Source organism: Salvelinus fontinalis, chromosome 39 (assembly GCF_029448725.1).
Source record: "Salvelinus fontinalis isolate EN_2023a chromosome 39, ASM2944872v1, whole genome shotgun sequence".
Taxonomy (NCBI): domain Eukaryota; kingdom Metazoa; phylum Chordata; class Actinopteri; order Salmoniformes; family Salmonidae; genus Salvelinus; species Salvelinus fontinalis.
The window spans coordinates 7,468,643-7,485,255 of NC_074703.1; the positions used below are offsets into that span (position 1 = coordinate 7,468,643).

Genomic DNA, 16,613 nt, shown 5'->3' on the forward strand with positions numbered 1-16,613 from the left:
TCTGCCTACGGCAGCCTTTCTCAATAGCAAGGCTATGCTCACTGAGACTGTACATAGTCAAAGATTTCCTTAATTTTGAGTCAGTCACAGTGGTCAGGTATTCTGCCACTGTGTACTCTCTGTTTAGGGCCAAGTAGCCTTCTAGTTTGCTCGGTTCTCTCAATTCAATTTCAAATCTCTGTCTCTCTCGGTCTCTCTCTCTGTACACCTCACTCCGGTGTGAAAAAGGGGCTTTGCCTAATGAGCATGACATTAACACATGCAAGCACACACACACAAATACACAACTAAATGAGTGGTTTGTGTCAGGTGGGGGAGATGAATAATAGAAGAGGGAGTGTTGCTCCTACTCCCCCTCATGTTCCCTGATCTAAAACGTCTCCTGGTATTCCATGTGGAAGAGTAACTTTACAAGCGAACTGACGTGTGTTTCTCCGTGATTGTGTGTGCGAGTGTGTGTGTGTGATCTGAACAGTCGTGGCGTGTTTATTAACCGTTAAATTGTCAGCCATGACATGTTCGTTAGCTGGCCTTGCATTGTGAACACTGAGACCCTTGAGAGGTGTGTCTGAGGTCTTAATGAACCGGGATGGAGGGGGAGAAAAGGGAGAGGGAGAGGAAGAGAAGGGGGAAGGGGGAAAGAAAGTGAGAGAGGAGTTTAGCATCACAGAGGGAGAAGAAAGAAGTGTAGCATCACAGAGGGAGAGGAGTGTAGCATCACAGAGGGAGAGGAGAGGAGTGTAGCACCACAGAGGGAGAGGAGTGTAGCATCACAGAGGGAGAGGAGTGTAGCACCACAGAGGGAGAGGAGTGTAGCATCACAGAGGGAGAGGAGAGGAGTGTAGCATCACAGAGGGAGAGGAGAGGAGTGTAGCATCACAGAGGGAGAGGAGTGTAGCATCACAGAGGGAGAGGAGAGGAGTGTAGCACCACAGAGGGAGAGGAGTGTAGCATCACAGAGGGAGAGGAGTGTAGCATCACAGAGGGAGAGGAGAGGAGTGTAGCACCACAGAGGGAGAGGAGTGTAGCACCACAGAGGGAGAGGAGTGTAGCATCACAGAGGGAGAGGAGAGGAGTGTAGCATCACAGAGGGAGAGGAGAGGAGTGTAGCACCACAGAGGGAGAGGAGAGGAGTGTAGCACCACAGAGGGAGAGGAGAGGAGTGTAGCACCACAGAGGGAGAGGAGAGGAGTGTAGCACCACAGGAGGAGAGGAGGTAAGCACCACAGAGGGAGAGGAGAGCAGTGTAGCATCACAGAGGGAGAGGAGAGGAGTGTAGCATCACAGAGGGAGAGGAGTGTAGCATCACAGAGGGAGAGGAGTGTAGCATCAGAGGGAGAGGAGTGTACATCACAGAGGGAGAGGAGTGTAGCACCACAGAGGGAGAAGAAAGAAGTGTAGCATCACAGAGGGAGAGGAGAGGAGTGTAGCACCACAGAGGGAGAGGAGTGTAGCATCACAGAGGGAGAGGAGTGTAGCATCACAGAGGGAGAGGAGTGTAGCATCACAGAGGGAGAGGAGTGTAGCATCACAGAGGGAGAGGAGTGTAGCACCACAGAGGGAGAGGAGTGTAGCACCACAGAGGGAGAGGAGTGTAGCACCACAGAGGGAGAGGAGTGTAGCATCACAGAGGGAGAGGAGAGGAGTGTAGCACCACAGAGGGAGAGGAGAGGAGTGTAGCACCACAGAGGGAGAGGAGAGGAGTGTAGCACCACAGAGGGAGAGGAGAGGAGTGTAGCACCACAGAGGGAGAGGAGAGGAGTGTAGCACCACAGGAGGAGAGGAGGTAAGCACCACAGAGGGAGAGGAGAGCAGTGTAGCATCACAGAGGGAGAGGAGAGGAGTGTAGCATCACAGAGGGAGAGGAGTGCAGCATCACAGAGGGAGAGGAGTGTAGCATCAGAGGGAGAGGAGTGTAGCATCAGAGGGAGAGGAGTGTAGCATCAGAGGGAGAGGAGTGTAGCATCACAGAGGGAGAGGAGTGTAGCATCACAGAGGGAGAGGAGTGTAGCATCACAGAGGGAGAGGAGTGTAGCATCACAGATGGAGAGGAGTGTAGCATCACAGATGGAGAGGAGTGTAGCATCACAGAGGGAGAGGAGTGTAGCATCACAGAGGGAGAGGAGTGTAGCATCACAGAGGGAGAGGAGTGTAGCATCACAGAGGGAGAGGAGTGTAGCATCACAGAGGGAGAGGAGTGTAGCATCACAGAGGGAGAGGAGAGGAGTGTAGCATCACAGAGGGAGAGGAGAGGGGTGTAGCTTCACAGAGGGAGAGGAGAGGAGTGAAGCTTCACAGAGGAGAGAAGTGTAGCTTCACAGAGGAGAGAAGTGTAGCATCACAGAGGGAGAGGAGTGTAGCATCACAGAGGGAGAGGAGTGTAGCACCACAGAGGGAGAAGAAAGAAGTGTAGCATCACAGAGGGAGAGGAGAGGAGTGTAGCACCACAGAGGGAGAGGAGTGTAGCATCACAGAGGGAGAGGAGTGTAGCATCACAGAGGGAGAGGAGTGTAGCATCACAGAGGGAGAGGAGTGTAGCATCACAGAGGGAGAGGAGTGTAGCACCACAGAGGGAGAGGAGTGTAGCACCACAGAGGGAGAGGAGTGTAGCACCACAGAGGGAGAGGAGTGTAGCATCACAGAGGGAGAGGAGAGGAGTGTAGCACCACAGAGGGAGAGGAGAGGAGTGTAGCACCACAGAGGGAGAGGAGAGGAGTGTAGCACCACAGAGGGAGAGGAGAGGAGTGTAGCACCACAGAGGGAGAGGAGAGGAGTGTAGCACCACAGGAGGAGAGGAGGTAAGCACCACAGAGGGAGAGGAGAGCAGTGTAGCATCACAGAGGGAGAGGAGAGGAGTGTAGCATCACAGAGGGAGAGGAGTGCAGCATCACAGAGGGAGAGGAGTGTAGCATCAGAGGGAGAGGAGTGTAGCATCAGAGGGAGAGGAGTGTAGCATCAGAGGGAGAGGAGTGTAGCATCACAGAGGGAGAGGAGTGTAGCATCACAGAGGGAGAGGAGTGTAGCATCACAGAGGGAGAGGAGTGTAGCATCACAGATGGAGAGGAGTGTAGCATCACAGATGGAGAGGAGTGTAGCATCACAGAGGGAGAGGAGTGTAGCATCACAGAGGGAGAGGAGTGTAGCATCACAGAGGGAGAGGAGTGTAGCATCACAGAGGGAGAGGAGTGTAGCATCACAGAGGGAGAGGAGTGTAGCATCACAGAGGGAGAGGAGAGGAGTGTAGCATCACAGAGGGAGAGGAGAGGGGTGTAGCTTCACAGAGGGAGAGGAGAGGAGTGAAGCTTCACAGAGGAGAGAAGTGTAGCTTCACAGAGGAGAGAAGTGTAGCATCACAGAGGGAGAGGAGTGTAGCATCACAGAGGGAGAGGAGTGTAGCATCACAGAGGGAGAGGAGTGTAGCATCACAGATGGAGAGGAGTGTAGCATCACAGAGGGAGAGAAGTGTAGCATCACAGATGGAGAGGAGTGTAGCATCACAGAGGGAGAGGAGTGTAGCATCACAGAGGGAGAGGAGTGTAGCATCACAGAGGGAGAGGAGTGTAGCATCACAGAGGGAGAGGAGTGTAGCATCACAGAGGGAGAGGAGTGTAGCATCACAGAGGGAGAGGAGTGTAGCATCACAGAGGGAGAGGAGAGGGGTGTAGCTTCACAGAGGGAGAGGAGAGGAGTGAAGCTTCACAGAGGAGAGAAGTGTAGCTTCACAGAGGAGAGAAGTGTAGCATCACAGAGGGAGAGGAGTGTAGCATCACAGAGGGAGAGGAGTGTAGCATCACAGAGGGAGAGGAGTGTAGCATCACAGATGGAGAGGAGTGTAGCATCACAGAGGGAGAGGAGTGTAGCATCACAGATGGAGAGGAGTGTAGCATCACAGAGGGAGAGGAGTGTAGCATCACAGAGGGAGAGGAGTGTAGCATCACAGAGGGAGAGGAGTGTAGCATCACAGAGGGAGAGGAGTGTAGCATCACAGAGGGAGAGGAGTGTAGCATCACAGAGGGAGAGGAGTGTAGCATCACAGAGGGAGAGGAGTGTAGCATCACAGAGGGAGAGGAGTGTAGCATCACAGAGGGAGAGGAGTGTAGCATCACAGAGGGATAGGAGTGAAGTGTAGCACCACAGAGGGAGAGGAGTGAAGTGTAGCACCACAGAGGGAGAGGAGTGAAGTGTAGCACCACAGAGGGAGAGGAGTGAAGTGTAGCACCACAGAGGGAGAGGAGTGAAGTGTAGCACCACAGAGGGAGAGGAGTGAAGTGTAGCATCACAGAGGGAAAGGAGTGAAGTGTAGCATCACAGAGGGAAAGGAGTGAAGTGTAGCATCACAGAGGGAGAGGAGTGAAGTGTAGCATCACAGAGGGAGAGGAGAGGAGTGTAGCATCACAGAGGGAGAGGAGTGTAGCATCACAGAGGGAGAGGAGTGAAGTGTAGCACCACAGAGGGAGAGGAGAGGAGTGTAGCATCACAGAGGGAGTGAAGTGTAGCACCACAGAGGGAGAGGAGTGAAGTGTAGCACCACAGAGGGAGAGGAGTGAAGTGTAGCATCACAGAGGGAGAGGAGTGAAGTGTAGCATCACAGAGGGAGAGGAGAGGAGTGTAGCATCACAGAGGGAGAGGAGTGAAGTGTAGCATCACAGAGGGAGAGGAGAGGAGTGTAGCATCACAGAGGGAGAGGAGTGTAGCACCACAGAGGGAGAGGAGTGAAGTGTAGCACCACAGAGGGAGAGGAGAGAAGTGTAGCATCACAGAGGGAGAGGAGTGTCGCATCACAGAGGGAGAGGAGTGTAGCATCACAGAGGGAGAGGAGTGTAGCATCACAGAGGGAGAGGAGTGTAGCATCACAGAGGGAGAGGAGTGTAGCATCACAGAGGGAGAGGAGTGTAGCATCACAGAGGGAGAGGAGTGTAGCATCACAGAGGGAGAGGAGTGAAGTGTAGCATCACAGAGGGAGAGGAGTGTAGCATCACAGAGGGAGAGGAGTGTAGCATCACAGAGGGAGAGGAGTGTAGCATCACAGAGGGAGAGGAGTGTAGCATCACAGAGGGATAGGAGTGAAGTGTAGCACCACAGAGGGAGAGGAGTGAAGTGTAGCACCACAGAGGGAGAGGAGTGAAGTGTAGCACCACAGAGGGAGAGGAGTGAAGTGTAGCACCACAGAGGGAGAGGAGTGAAGTGTAGCATCACAGAGGGAGAGGAGAGGAGTGTAGCATCACAGAGGGAGAGGAGTGAAGTGTAGCATCACAGAGGGAGAGGAGTGTAGCATCACAGAGGGAGAGGAGTGAAGTGTAGCATCACAGAGGGAGAGGAGAGGAGTGTAGCATCACAGAGGGAGAGGAGTGAAGTGTAGCATCACAGAGGGAGAGGAGTGTAGCATCACAGAGGGAGAGGAGTGTAGCACCACAGATGGAGAGGAGTGAAGTGTAGCACCACAGAGGGAGAGGAGAGAAGTGTAGCATCACAGAGGGAGAGGAGTGTAGCATCACAGAGGGAGAGGAGTGTAGCATCACAGAGGGAGAGGAGTGTAGCATCACAGAGGGAGAGGAGTGTAGCATCACAGAGGGAGAGGAGTGTAGCATCACAGAGGGAGAGGAGTGAAGTGTAGCATCACAGAGGGAGAGGAGTGTAGCATCACAGAGGGAGAGGAGTGTAGCATCACAGAGGGAGAGGAGTGTAGCATCACAGAGGGAGAGGAGTGTAGCATCACAGAGGGATAGGAGTGAAGTGTAGCACCACAGAGGGAGAGGAGTGAAGTGTAGCACCACAGAGGGAGAGGAGTGAAGTGTAGCACCACAGAGGGAGAGGAGTGAAGTGTAGCACCACAGAGGGAGAGGAGTGAAGTGTAGCATCACAGAGGGAGAGGAGAGGAGTGTAGCATCACAGAGGGAGAGGAGTGAAGTGTAGCATCACAGAGGGAGAGGAGTGTAGCATCACAGAGGGAGAGGAGTGAAGTGTAGCATCACAGAGGGAGAGGAGAGGAGTGTAGCATCACAGAGGGAGAGGAGTGAAGTGTAGCATCACAGAGGGAGAGGAGTGTAGCATCACAGAGGGAGAGGAGTGTAGCACCACAGATGGAGAGGAGTGAAGTGTAGCACCACAGAGGGAGAGGAGAGAAGTGTAGCATCACAGAGGGAGAGGAGTGTAGCATCACAGAGGGAGAGGAGTGTAGCATCACAGAGGGAGAGGAGTGAAGTGTAGCACCACAGAGGGAGAGGAGTGAAGTGTAGCACCACAGAGGGAGAGGAGTGAAGTGTAGCACCACAGAGGGAGAGGAGTGAAGTGTAGCACCACAGAGGGAGAGGAGTGAAGTGTAGCATCACAGAGGGAGAGGAGTGAAGTGTAGCATCACAGAGGGAGAGGAGTGAAGTGTAGCATCACAGAGGGAGAGGAGAGGAGTGTAGCATCACAGAGGGAGAGGAGTGAAGTGTAGCATCACAGAGGGAGAGGAGAGGAGTGTAGCATCACAGAGGGAGAGGAGTGTAGCACCACAGAGGGAGAGGAGTGAAGTGTAGCACCACAGAGGGAGAGGAGAGAAGTGTAGCATCACAGAGGGAGAGGAGTGTAGCATCACACAGGGAGAGGAGTGTAGCATCACAGAGGGAGAGGAGTGTAGCATCACAGAGGGAGAGGAGTGTAGCATCACAGAGGGAGAGGAGTGTAGCATCACAGAGGGAGAGGAGTGAAGTGTAGCATCACAGAGGGAGAGGAGTGTAGCATCACAGAGGGAGAGGAGTGAAGTGTAGCATCACAGAGGGAGAGGAGTGTAGCATCACAGAGGGAGAGGAGTGCAGCATCACAGAGGGAGAGGAGTGAAGTGTAGCACCACAGGGGGAGAGGACAGAAGTGTAGCATCACAGGGGGAGAGGAGAGAAGTGTAGCATCACAGGGGGAGAGGAGAGAAGTGTAGCATCAGAGGGAGAAGAGAGAAGCATCACAGAGGGAGAAGAGAGAAGCATCACAGAGGGAGAAGAGAGAAGCATCACAGAGGGAGAAGAGAGAAGTATTGCATCATAGAGGGAGAGGAGAGAAGTGTAGCATCACAGGGGGAGCTGAGGTGAAAAATATGTAATGTGAGGATGAATGTTGATGAATACAGTCATTATGATGAGGATTACATACACACAAGGAGAGAGACACACATTCACCTACTTTGTACTCCTATGTTGTGTTCACTTATACAAAATACGGGGCAGACCTGGCTCCTGCTCAACAGCTGGTGAATCTCCAGACCTTCAATCTTCATTGGCCGTGTCTTGAGGGACATGCAGTAGCTCATACACTGATACAAATACCAGAAACATGTCAAATATACAGTGCAGTGAAAAAGTATTTGCCCCCTTTCTAATTTTCTATACGTTTGCATATTTTTTATCTGATCTTCAACCAAAACCTAATATTAGATCAAGAGAACCTGAGTGAACAAATAACACAACTACCTATTTATTTCATAAACAAAGTTATGCAACACCCAATTCCCCTGTGTGAAAAAGTAATTGCCCCATTTCACTCAGTAACGGGTTGTGCCATCTTTCACTGCAATGACTCCAACCAAACGCTTCCTGTAGTTGTTGATCAGTCTCTCACGTCGCTGTGGAGGAATTTTGGCCCACTCTTCCATGCAGAACTGCTGTAATTCAGCGACATTTGTGGGTTTTCAAGCATGAACTGCTCAAATAAAATAAAATATAACTTTATTTGTCACATGTACACCTTACTGTGAAATGCTTACTTACAAGTCCTTAAAACTTTTTGGGGATAGGGGGCGGTATTTTGACATCCGGATGAAAAGCGTGCACAAAGTAAACTGCCTGCTACTCAGGCCCAGAAGCTAGGATATGCATATAATTGGTAGATTTGGATAGAACACACTGTAAATTTTCTAAAACTGTTAAAATAATGTCTGTGAGAAAACAGAACTGAAATGGCAGCGAAACCCCGAGGACAAACCATCCCCCCCAAAAAAATGTTCATCCTACCACTGATTTCGATGGCTGGCACTTTTATAATAGGGCGAAATCGTGCCCGATTGCAGTTCCGAGGGCTTCCACTAGATATCAACAGTCTTTAGAAATAGTTTCAGGCTTGTTTTTGGAAAAATTAGCCAGAAATTGTAGTTTTTGTAGGTGGCTCACATTTTGGCTGTAGTGTTTCCAAGCGCGTGAATGAGAGCATGTTCTTTGGTATTTTTCTCCGGTAAAGACAATAACGATTCTCCGTCTTAAATGTTAACATTTATTTGCGTATTAGGGTACCTAAGGTTTGATTATAAACGTTGATTGACTTGTTGGAAAAGTTTATTGCAAACGTTTGGGATTCATTTTGTATGCATTTTGAAGGAGGGGAACCGAGTGGCTTATTGACTGAAGCGCGCCAGATAAACTGAGTTTTTATGGATATAAAGAAGGGCTTTATTGAACAAAAGGACCATTTATAATGTAACTGGGACCTTTTGGAGTGCCAACAGAAGAAGATCTTCAAAGCTAAGGCATATATTATATCGCTATTTCTGTCTTTCGTGTCGCAACTTCCTGGTTGAAAATTATTTGTTATGCATTTGTGTGCTGGGCGCTGTCCTCAGATAATCTTATGGTTTGCTTTCGCCATAAAGCCTTTTTGAAATCTGACATGGCGGCTGGATTAACAACAAATTAAGCTTTATTTTGATGTATTGCACTTGTGATTTCATGCAAGTTTAATATTTATAGTAATTTAAATTTGGTGCTCTGCAATTTCACCGGAAGTTGTCGAAATGGGAGCATCCCACTGAGCCACAAGAAGTTAACCAACAGTGCAGTTCAAGAAGAGTTAAGAAAATATTTACCAAATAAACAAAAGTAAAAAATTATATACAGGGGGTACCGGTACCGAGTCGGTGTGCGGGGATAGATCAAGTTAGAGGTTAGAGGTAATTTGTACATGTAGGTAGGGGTGAAGTGACTATGCATAGAGAATAAACAGCAAGTAGCAGCAGTGTACAAAACAAATGGGAGGGGTGAGGTCAATGTAATAGTCCGGTTGCCATTTGATTAGTTGTTCAGCAGTCTTATGGCTTGGGGGTAGAAGCTGTTAAGGAGCCTTTTGGTCCTAGACTTGGCACTCCGGTACCGTTTGCCGTGCTGTAGCAGGGAAAACTGTCTATGACTTGGGTGACTGGAGTCTGACAATTTTATGGGATTTCCTCTGACACCGCCTATTGTATAGGTCCTGGATGTCAGGAAGCTTGGCCCCAGTGATGTACTGGGCCGTATGCACTACCCTCTATAGCGTCTTACGGTCAGATGCCGAGCAGTTGCCATACCTGTTGGTAATGCAACCGGTCAGGATGCTCTCTGGTGCAGCTGTAGAACTTTTTGAGGATCTGGGGACCCAAGCCAAATCTTTTCAGTCTCCTGAGGGGGAAAAGATTTTGTCGTGCCCTCTTCACGACTGTCTTGGTGTGTTTGGACCATGATCGATCGTTGGTGATGTGGACACCAAGGTACTTAACTCTCGACCCGCTCCACTACAGCCCTGCTGATGTTAATGGGGCCTGTTCGGCCCACCTTTTCCTGTAGTCCACGATCAGGAAGTCCAGGATCCAGTTGCAGAGGGAGGTGTTTTGTCCCAGGGTCCTTAGCTTAGTGATGAGCTTCGTGGCACTATAGTGTTGAATGCAGAGCTGTAGTCAATGAACAGCATTCTCACATAGGTGTTCCTTTTGTCCAGGTGGTAAAGGGCAGTGTGGAGTGCGATTGAGATTGCGTCATCTGTGAATCTGTTGTGGCGGTAAGCGAATTGGAGTGGGTCTAGGGTATCCGTGAAGATGCTGTTGATGTGAGCCATGACCAGCCTTTCAAAGCCCTTCATGGCTTCCGACATAAGTGCTACGGAGCGGTAATAATTGGAGCAGGTTACCTGCTCTCGTGCATGCTTCAGTGTTGCTTGCCTCGAAGCGAGCATAAAAAGCATTTAGCTAGTCTGGTAGGCTCACGTCACTGGGCAGCTCGCATCTGGGGTTCCCTTTGTAGTCCGTAATAGCCCTGTCACATCTGACGAGTGTCAGAGTTGGTGTAGTAGGATTCAATCTTAATCCTGTATTGATGCTTTGCTTGTTTGATGGTTCGTCTGAGGGCATAGCGGGATTTCTTATAGGCGTCCAGATTAGTGTCCCACTCCTTGAAATCGGCAGCTCTAGCCTTTAGCTCGATGCGGATGTTGCCTGTAATCCATGGCTTCTGGTTGGGATATGTACGTACAGTCACTGTGGGGACGACGTCGTTGATGCACTTATTGATGAAGCCGATGACTGAGGTGGTATACTCCTCAATGCCACTGGATGAATCCCGGAACATATTCCAGTCTGTGCTAGCAAAACAGTCCTGTAGCGTAGCATCCGCGTCATCTGACCACTTCTGTATTGACTTAGTTATTGGTACTTCCTGCTTAGCTTTTGCTTGTAAGCCGGAATCAGGAGGATAGAATTATGATCAGATTTGCCAAATGGAGAGCAGGGGAGAGCTTTGTTTGCATCTCTGTGTGTGGAGTAAAGGTGGTCTAGAGTTGTTGTTTTTTTCCTCTGGTTGCACATGTGACATGCTGGTAAAAATGGGATAAAACTGATTTAAATTTGCCTGCATTAAAGTCCCTGGCCACTAGGAGCGCCACTTCTGGGTGAGCATTTTCTTGCTTGCTTATGGCCTTATAGAGTTGGTTCAATGCGGTCTTAGTGCCAGCATTGGTCTGTGGTGGTAAATAGACGGCTACGAATAATATAGATGAGAACTCTCTTAGTAGATAGTGTGGTCTACAGCTTATCATAAGGTACTCTACCTCAGGCGAGCAATACCTTGAGACTTCTTTAATATTAGACATCGCGCACCAGCTGTTATTGACAAAAATACACACACCCCACCTCTCGTCTTACCAGACGTAGCTTCTCTGTTCTGTCAGCGCATTGAAAATCCCTCCAGCTCTATATTATCCGTGTCGTCGTTCAGCCACGGCTCTGTGTAACATAAGATATTAGTTTTTTACAGGATAATCGTAGATCATTATTTTATTTTCCATGTTAGCAAGTAGAATTGATGGCAGTGGGAGTTTACTCGCTCGCCTACGGATTCTCAAAGGCAGTCTGATCTGTGTCCTCTTTTCCTCCGTCTTTTCTTCACGCAAATGACGGGGATTTGGGCCTGTTCCCGGGAGAGCAGTATACCTTTCTTGTTGGACTCGTTAAAGGGAAAAACTTCTTCCAGTTCATGGTGAATTATCCCAGTTCTGATGTCCAGAAGTTATTTTTGGTCATAAGAGACGGTAGCAGCAACATTATGTACAAAATAAGTAAAAAAATAAGTTACAAACAACGCAAAAAAACTAACAAAATTGCTCAATTGGTTACCGGCATGTAAAACTTCAGCCATCCTCTTCAGTGCCATTACGTTATGCTCGTTTCAAGTCCTGTCACAACCTCTCAATTGGGATTAGGGCTGGACTTTGACTAGGCCATTCCAAAACTTTAAATGTGTTTCTTTTTAGCCATTTTCATGTAGACTTGATTGTGTGTTTTGTATCATTGTCTTGCTGCATGACCCAGCTGCGCTTCAGCTTCAGCTCACAGACGGATGGCCTGACATTCTCCTGTAGAATTCTCCGATACACTGCAGAATTCATGGTTATTTCTATTAAAGCAAGTTATCTAGGTCCTGAGGCAGCAAAGCATCCCCAAACCATCACACTACCACCACCATGCTTGACCGTTGTTATAAGGTTCTTACTGTGGAATGCAGTGTTTGGTTTTCACCAGGCATAATGGGACCCATGTTGACCAAAAAGTTATGCTTTTGAATCATCCGTCCAAAGAACATTCTTCCAAGAGTATTGATGATCATCCAAGTGCTTCTGGGTACTTTTTAGCAAACTTGAGTCAACTTTTTGGGTGAGATGGGTTTTTTGTAAAGTCAGGTTCCCTTTATCTAATAATATGTTTTAGTTGAAGATCAGATGACATTCAGTATCGAAAATATGCAAAAAACAGAGAAAATCAGAAAGGTGGCAAATACTTTTTCACGGCACTGTACATTCTGTCAGCATCTCCCTATGTATTACCATGCTACCTGACACTGCTCCTCTCACCGTACTCTGACTATTCCCTATTGGCCTCAACTGAAACTCAAGTGAAACTATCTCATTCCCCATTGGCCCTGTACGCCGCCTGTCACTCTGATCACTTCTCGTTAATGTATTGCCCCCTAACTCTCTATAGGATAGTGATGCTTCTGTTGTATTCCCCTTTGGCGTACTGTCCACTGGTAGAAAGGGATGTCTTTGGAACAGTGGAAGATGATTTTTTCTTTTTACTTCACCTTTACTGTTCTCTCCTATCGTTCTCTCTCTCTCTCTCCATCTATATCCACCTTTCATCCATCTCTATCTTTCTCTCTCCCCCTCTCTCCCTGTCTCTCTGTCTATGTGTCACTGTCCCAGAACTTTTAGTCCCCTGATGTGGTGTTGTCTTAACAACCTGCCACATCGAACCCTTCCTCTTACTCTCAATACGAAAACCTTGAGTTCTTGCAGACACACTGGCCTGCGTTTGTGTATAAGATGTGAGTGTGAACAGTAATCTATAGCAGCAGTAGTTATTCTACTGGCTGTAAATGGTGTGTTATGTAAAGTGTCTGTATCTATGTCTGCATTACAGCTTTCACTCTCTCACTACACTTGTTTTCTGTCTCTGGAATTTCAAATGTGTTTGTAATGTGTGTGTGTGTGTGTGTGTGTGTGTGTGTGTGTGTGTGTGTGTGTGTGTGTGTGTGTGTGTGTGTGTGTGTGTGTGTGTGTGTGTGTGTGTGTGTGTGTGTGTGTGTGTGTGTGTGTGTGCAGGTGTTGTACTGGTACTTCCTCATATCCCTCTATATTGAACAAAAAACGTATTGCAATTCTCAGCGTCACTCCAGTGAATCGCAGCACGGTTATGAATTCTTATGTGAAAAAAGTTACACACACGCTTAGCCACATCTGCTAACATTCCCTTTGTTCTCCTCTATCGCACTCTCCATCTCTCCCTCCAGCCCAAACAGCGGACCTCCCTCTCCTCCTCCCTGGATGTCCAGAACCAGAGGCCAGTCAACCACAGCTGTGATCCCTCCGAGGTGAGCTCGTCCTTGGGCTACGCCAGCTTCAGCACCAGCCCGCCAGTCAGCCCCAACCAGGACTCGCCCGGCTCCAACAACGACTGCCCCCTCACAGGTACCCAGGGACAGATTTTGGACATAGCACGACTTGTAGAGAATGAGGGATCATGTCAGCTCCATTTACATAGCTTTTGTAGCTTTTAATTGGACAAATACTGGAAACAGCCAATTAGCCCCTATGAAATGGTCTTTTCCCTAGAGATTTTCACTCTTTTTGGGACTTTTTATCCATCTTCTTCCTTCCTCTTCCCTTTGCGTTTCCATCTGGAAGTTTCCATCTGGACACAGTTTTCTAGTCTTTAATTTCACCTTCCTCCGCATTTTACCTCTAGGCTTTTTTCTCTTTTTCTCTCTGGCGTCCTCATTCACGGAGAGCTTGAAGGGCGAGGGAGGGATGACACCTCGGCGATAGATTGATTCTGTCTGGCTTTTGTGACACCTGAAATCAGCCAGAGGTAACTCAGCTGTCGATAAGGTCTGGATCAGTTCTTCATCCATCATTCATCATTCTCTGAACCTTCCACCTTACATGGGTGTCATCCAAAGTCAAACCGACCTCTACCCTCTATCCACCTCTTGTAGATGTTCTTGTAGATCTGAGAGGAATAGAAAGATGTAACGTAAGAAATATTGAACCAACCTCACCTTGCCCTCCAACTGGTGGGAATGCATTGTTATCGTTTAGACCTGTCTAGTCATTTCAGATCTACTGTACACAAACAGTGCTGTGCTGCCTGCGTGCGTGCGTGCATCGGTGAGTGTGTGTGTGCGTGTCTGTAAGTATGTGCGTGTGTGTGTGTGTATGTATGTGTGATGTTGCTTTCAATAGCAGCTCAAACATAGAACATGTAAGAATGATTAATAGCCATTGAATTCTACCGTGCAAATGCTGTATACTATGCGTTATAGGGAAATAATGCACACTCTAGAATGCCCTTCAAGCCAATCAGAAACAAGTATTCAACAATACCATGGTACAGAATGAGCTCATGTAATAAGCTAACCTCACCTGAGTTTAATAGACCGTCCTCAAGTGTAGTAATTAGTTATCAATAGAATCAAGACACTCCCACTTCTAAGAACCTACTGTAAGTCTTGCAACACACACACACACACAGACACCTAACACTCTTCCCCCTGGCCGTGGGCAACGGCGTCTAGCCTGTGTGTGTGAGTTTACTCTCTATTTCCTGTGTGTCGCAGTGATGATTACCAGGTGACGTGGCTGTCACCCACCCACATCTCACCAGAGAGGAGACAGGAGGAGAGATAAGGAGAGGTGACTAAAGGAGAGAGTAGAAGAGAGGAGAACAGTATGTCCTTCTCTTTCTCTATAGTTGTATTCAGAGAGAGAGAGAGACCGTGATCAAGTGTGTGTATGTGTTTATCTTTTTGTATGTGAAACAGAGGTGATTATCAGGTGTGTGTGTGTATCACGTCTCATTTGGTTATTTATGAAGAAGCAGATCAGAGGCTAGCTGCACATCCCTGGCTGTGACCCCACTCTCCCATGGTGTCTCAGGGGACATTTCCATTTCACACCCCATAGTCGTACAGGTTACCCAGTTGTACATGCAGTTAAAGGTACAATATACAGAAATCGCTCCGTCATTTCCTGGTTGCAAAAATTCGAATAGTTCACCTAATACCCGTTTATGTGACAAAACAAGAAATGCTGAGATGTAGCATGACTTGTAGAGAATGAGGGATCATGTCAGCTCCATTTATATAGCTTTTGTAGCTTTTAATTTGACAAATACTGGAAACAGCCAATTAGCCCCTATGAAATTGTCTTTTCCCTAGAGATTTTCACTATTTTTGAGAATTTTTATCCATCTTATTCCTTCCGCTTCCCTTTGCGTGTAGTGGATCTGGAAGTTTCCAAACATGGCTGGCACATCAAATCTGATACATCACAATGCGCCACCAGAGAAACAACTGTCTATCTCGCTCTCTCTGCCTCTTGCTCTCTCTCTTCCTCTTTCGCCAGCATCCCTCTATCCGTCAACAGCCCCCAGGTCCAACTCCAGGAATAGATCTGCGCCCATTTTCCTTCTTTTTTTTATGCGCACTTTTTTAGGTTTTCCTCCTCTCCCCTCCTGTCCTCTACTTATTAGCTTCATAAGGTCCCTTGTGTTGTTGCCGCGGCAACAGCAAGCACATGCGGCTTATACATTTACAGCTGGATACATCAAGTGGAGAGCGAGAGAGAGAGGGAGGAGCGAGAGAGAGGGGGGGCATTATCGAAGAGGAGAGAGGGAATGAGTGAAAGAGAATGAAAAAAGAGGGAGTATGAGGAGAGAGATGGTGAGAAAAAGAGATACAAACTATAGCAGAAGAGGGAGGGAAGGGGGAGATTGAAAGCCAGAGTGAAAAGTAAATACATGTTTCCGCCCAACCATAAAAGGTCTCCTTCCTACCTTCCTGCCTCCATCCCTCTCTCATTTTTCAAAAGCTCTCCTGTGCTAGCCAAACAGCTGCTCAACGCTGGATCAACACTGACCAAACATTTACACAACGTCCCCTCTGCTACAGGGTAGGTGTAAGCCACCTGCGTGGGTGGTCGGCAGAAAGCTAGCTATTTATAGCGGGAGTAGCATTAGCATCTGTAGGTGGGAGAGTGGATGTTTCAGAAGAACCTTTATGTAACGTTTTGCTAGTTTTGCTATGGCAGGCAGAGATGTTCCCTCTGGCATGTCAACACTGCAGCAGCAGGTGACTGCAGCAGCCTTAGTGTGTGTGTGCGCACTTTCCTGTGTAAGCCTGGATTTGTTTTCTTTTGACAGAAGGACAACAGTAACATACTGTACAGCAGTGGGCTTAAACTTCATTTACTTCTCTTTTTTTCACCACAAGGTCAGGTAAACAGGATGTAAATCAACTGTGTGTGCACAGGAAGTGCTGTAATGTAAATATGAATTCTACAGTGGTGTGGTTGATTGCTGTCTTATTTTAGAACACCTACAACTGTCCCTCCTTCTTTCTTAAAGATTCCTTCCTTCCTTTCTTACGCCCTTCCTAGAGTTAATCAGACTTCATTGAATAAGTGAAAGCCTATGGCCCCATCCAGAAACAAGCCCTTCCTCCTCCTTGTCTCAAGGCCGTCTTTATCTCAGTGGGCTTGATTGATTGATTCAAAAAGAATGCACTTTTACAAATCTGTGTGCAAATTCACAACCCCCCTCCCACACACAAACAAACACACACACACACACACACACACACACACACACACACACACACACACACACACACACACACACACACACACACACACACACACACACACACACACACACACACACACACACACACACACACACACAAATTCAGCAAACACACATGGCCGTGGCCCTACTCTCCGAGGGTGTCTCGGGGGGGAGTTGGGATATGTAAAAAACACATTTCCATTTCACACCTCGCGCTCGTACAGGT

At 48.1% G+C, this 16,613-nt stretch overlaps 1 protein-coding gene across 3 annotated transcripts in view; it reads left to right on the top strand.

The window, feature by feature from the left end:
* LOC129838664 (ankyrin repeat and sterile alpha motif domain-containing protein 1B-like) overlaps positions 1-16,613 on the top strand; it is a 245,952-nt gene that overhangs the window by 115,688 nt on the left and 113,651 nt on the right. For all 3 annotated transcript variants that reach the window (XM_055905781.1, XM_055905783.1, XM_055905784.1), the window contains exon 11: positions 13,056-13,233. In XM_055905781.1, coding sequence (XP_055761756.1) covers positions 13,056-13,233 — 178 coding nt within the window. The remainder of the gene's footprint in view (positions 1-13,055; positions 13,234-16,613) is intronic.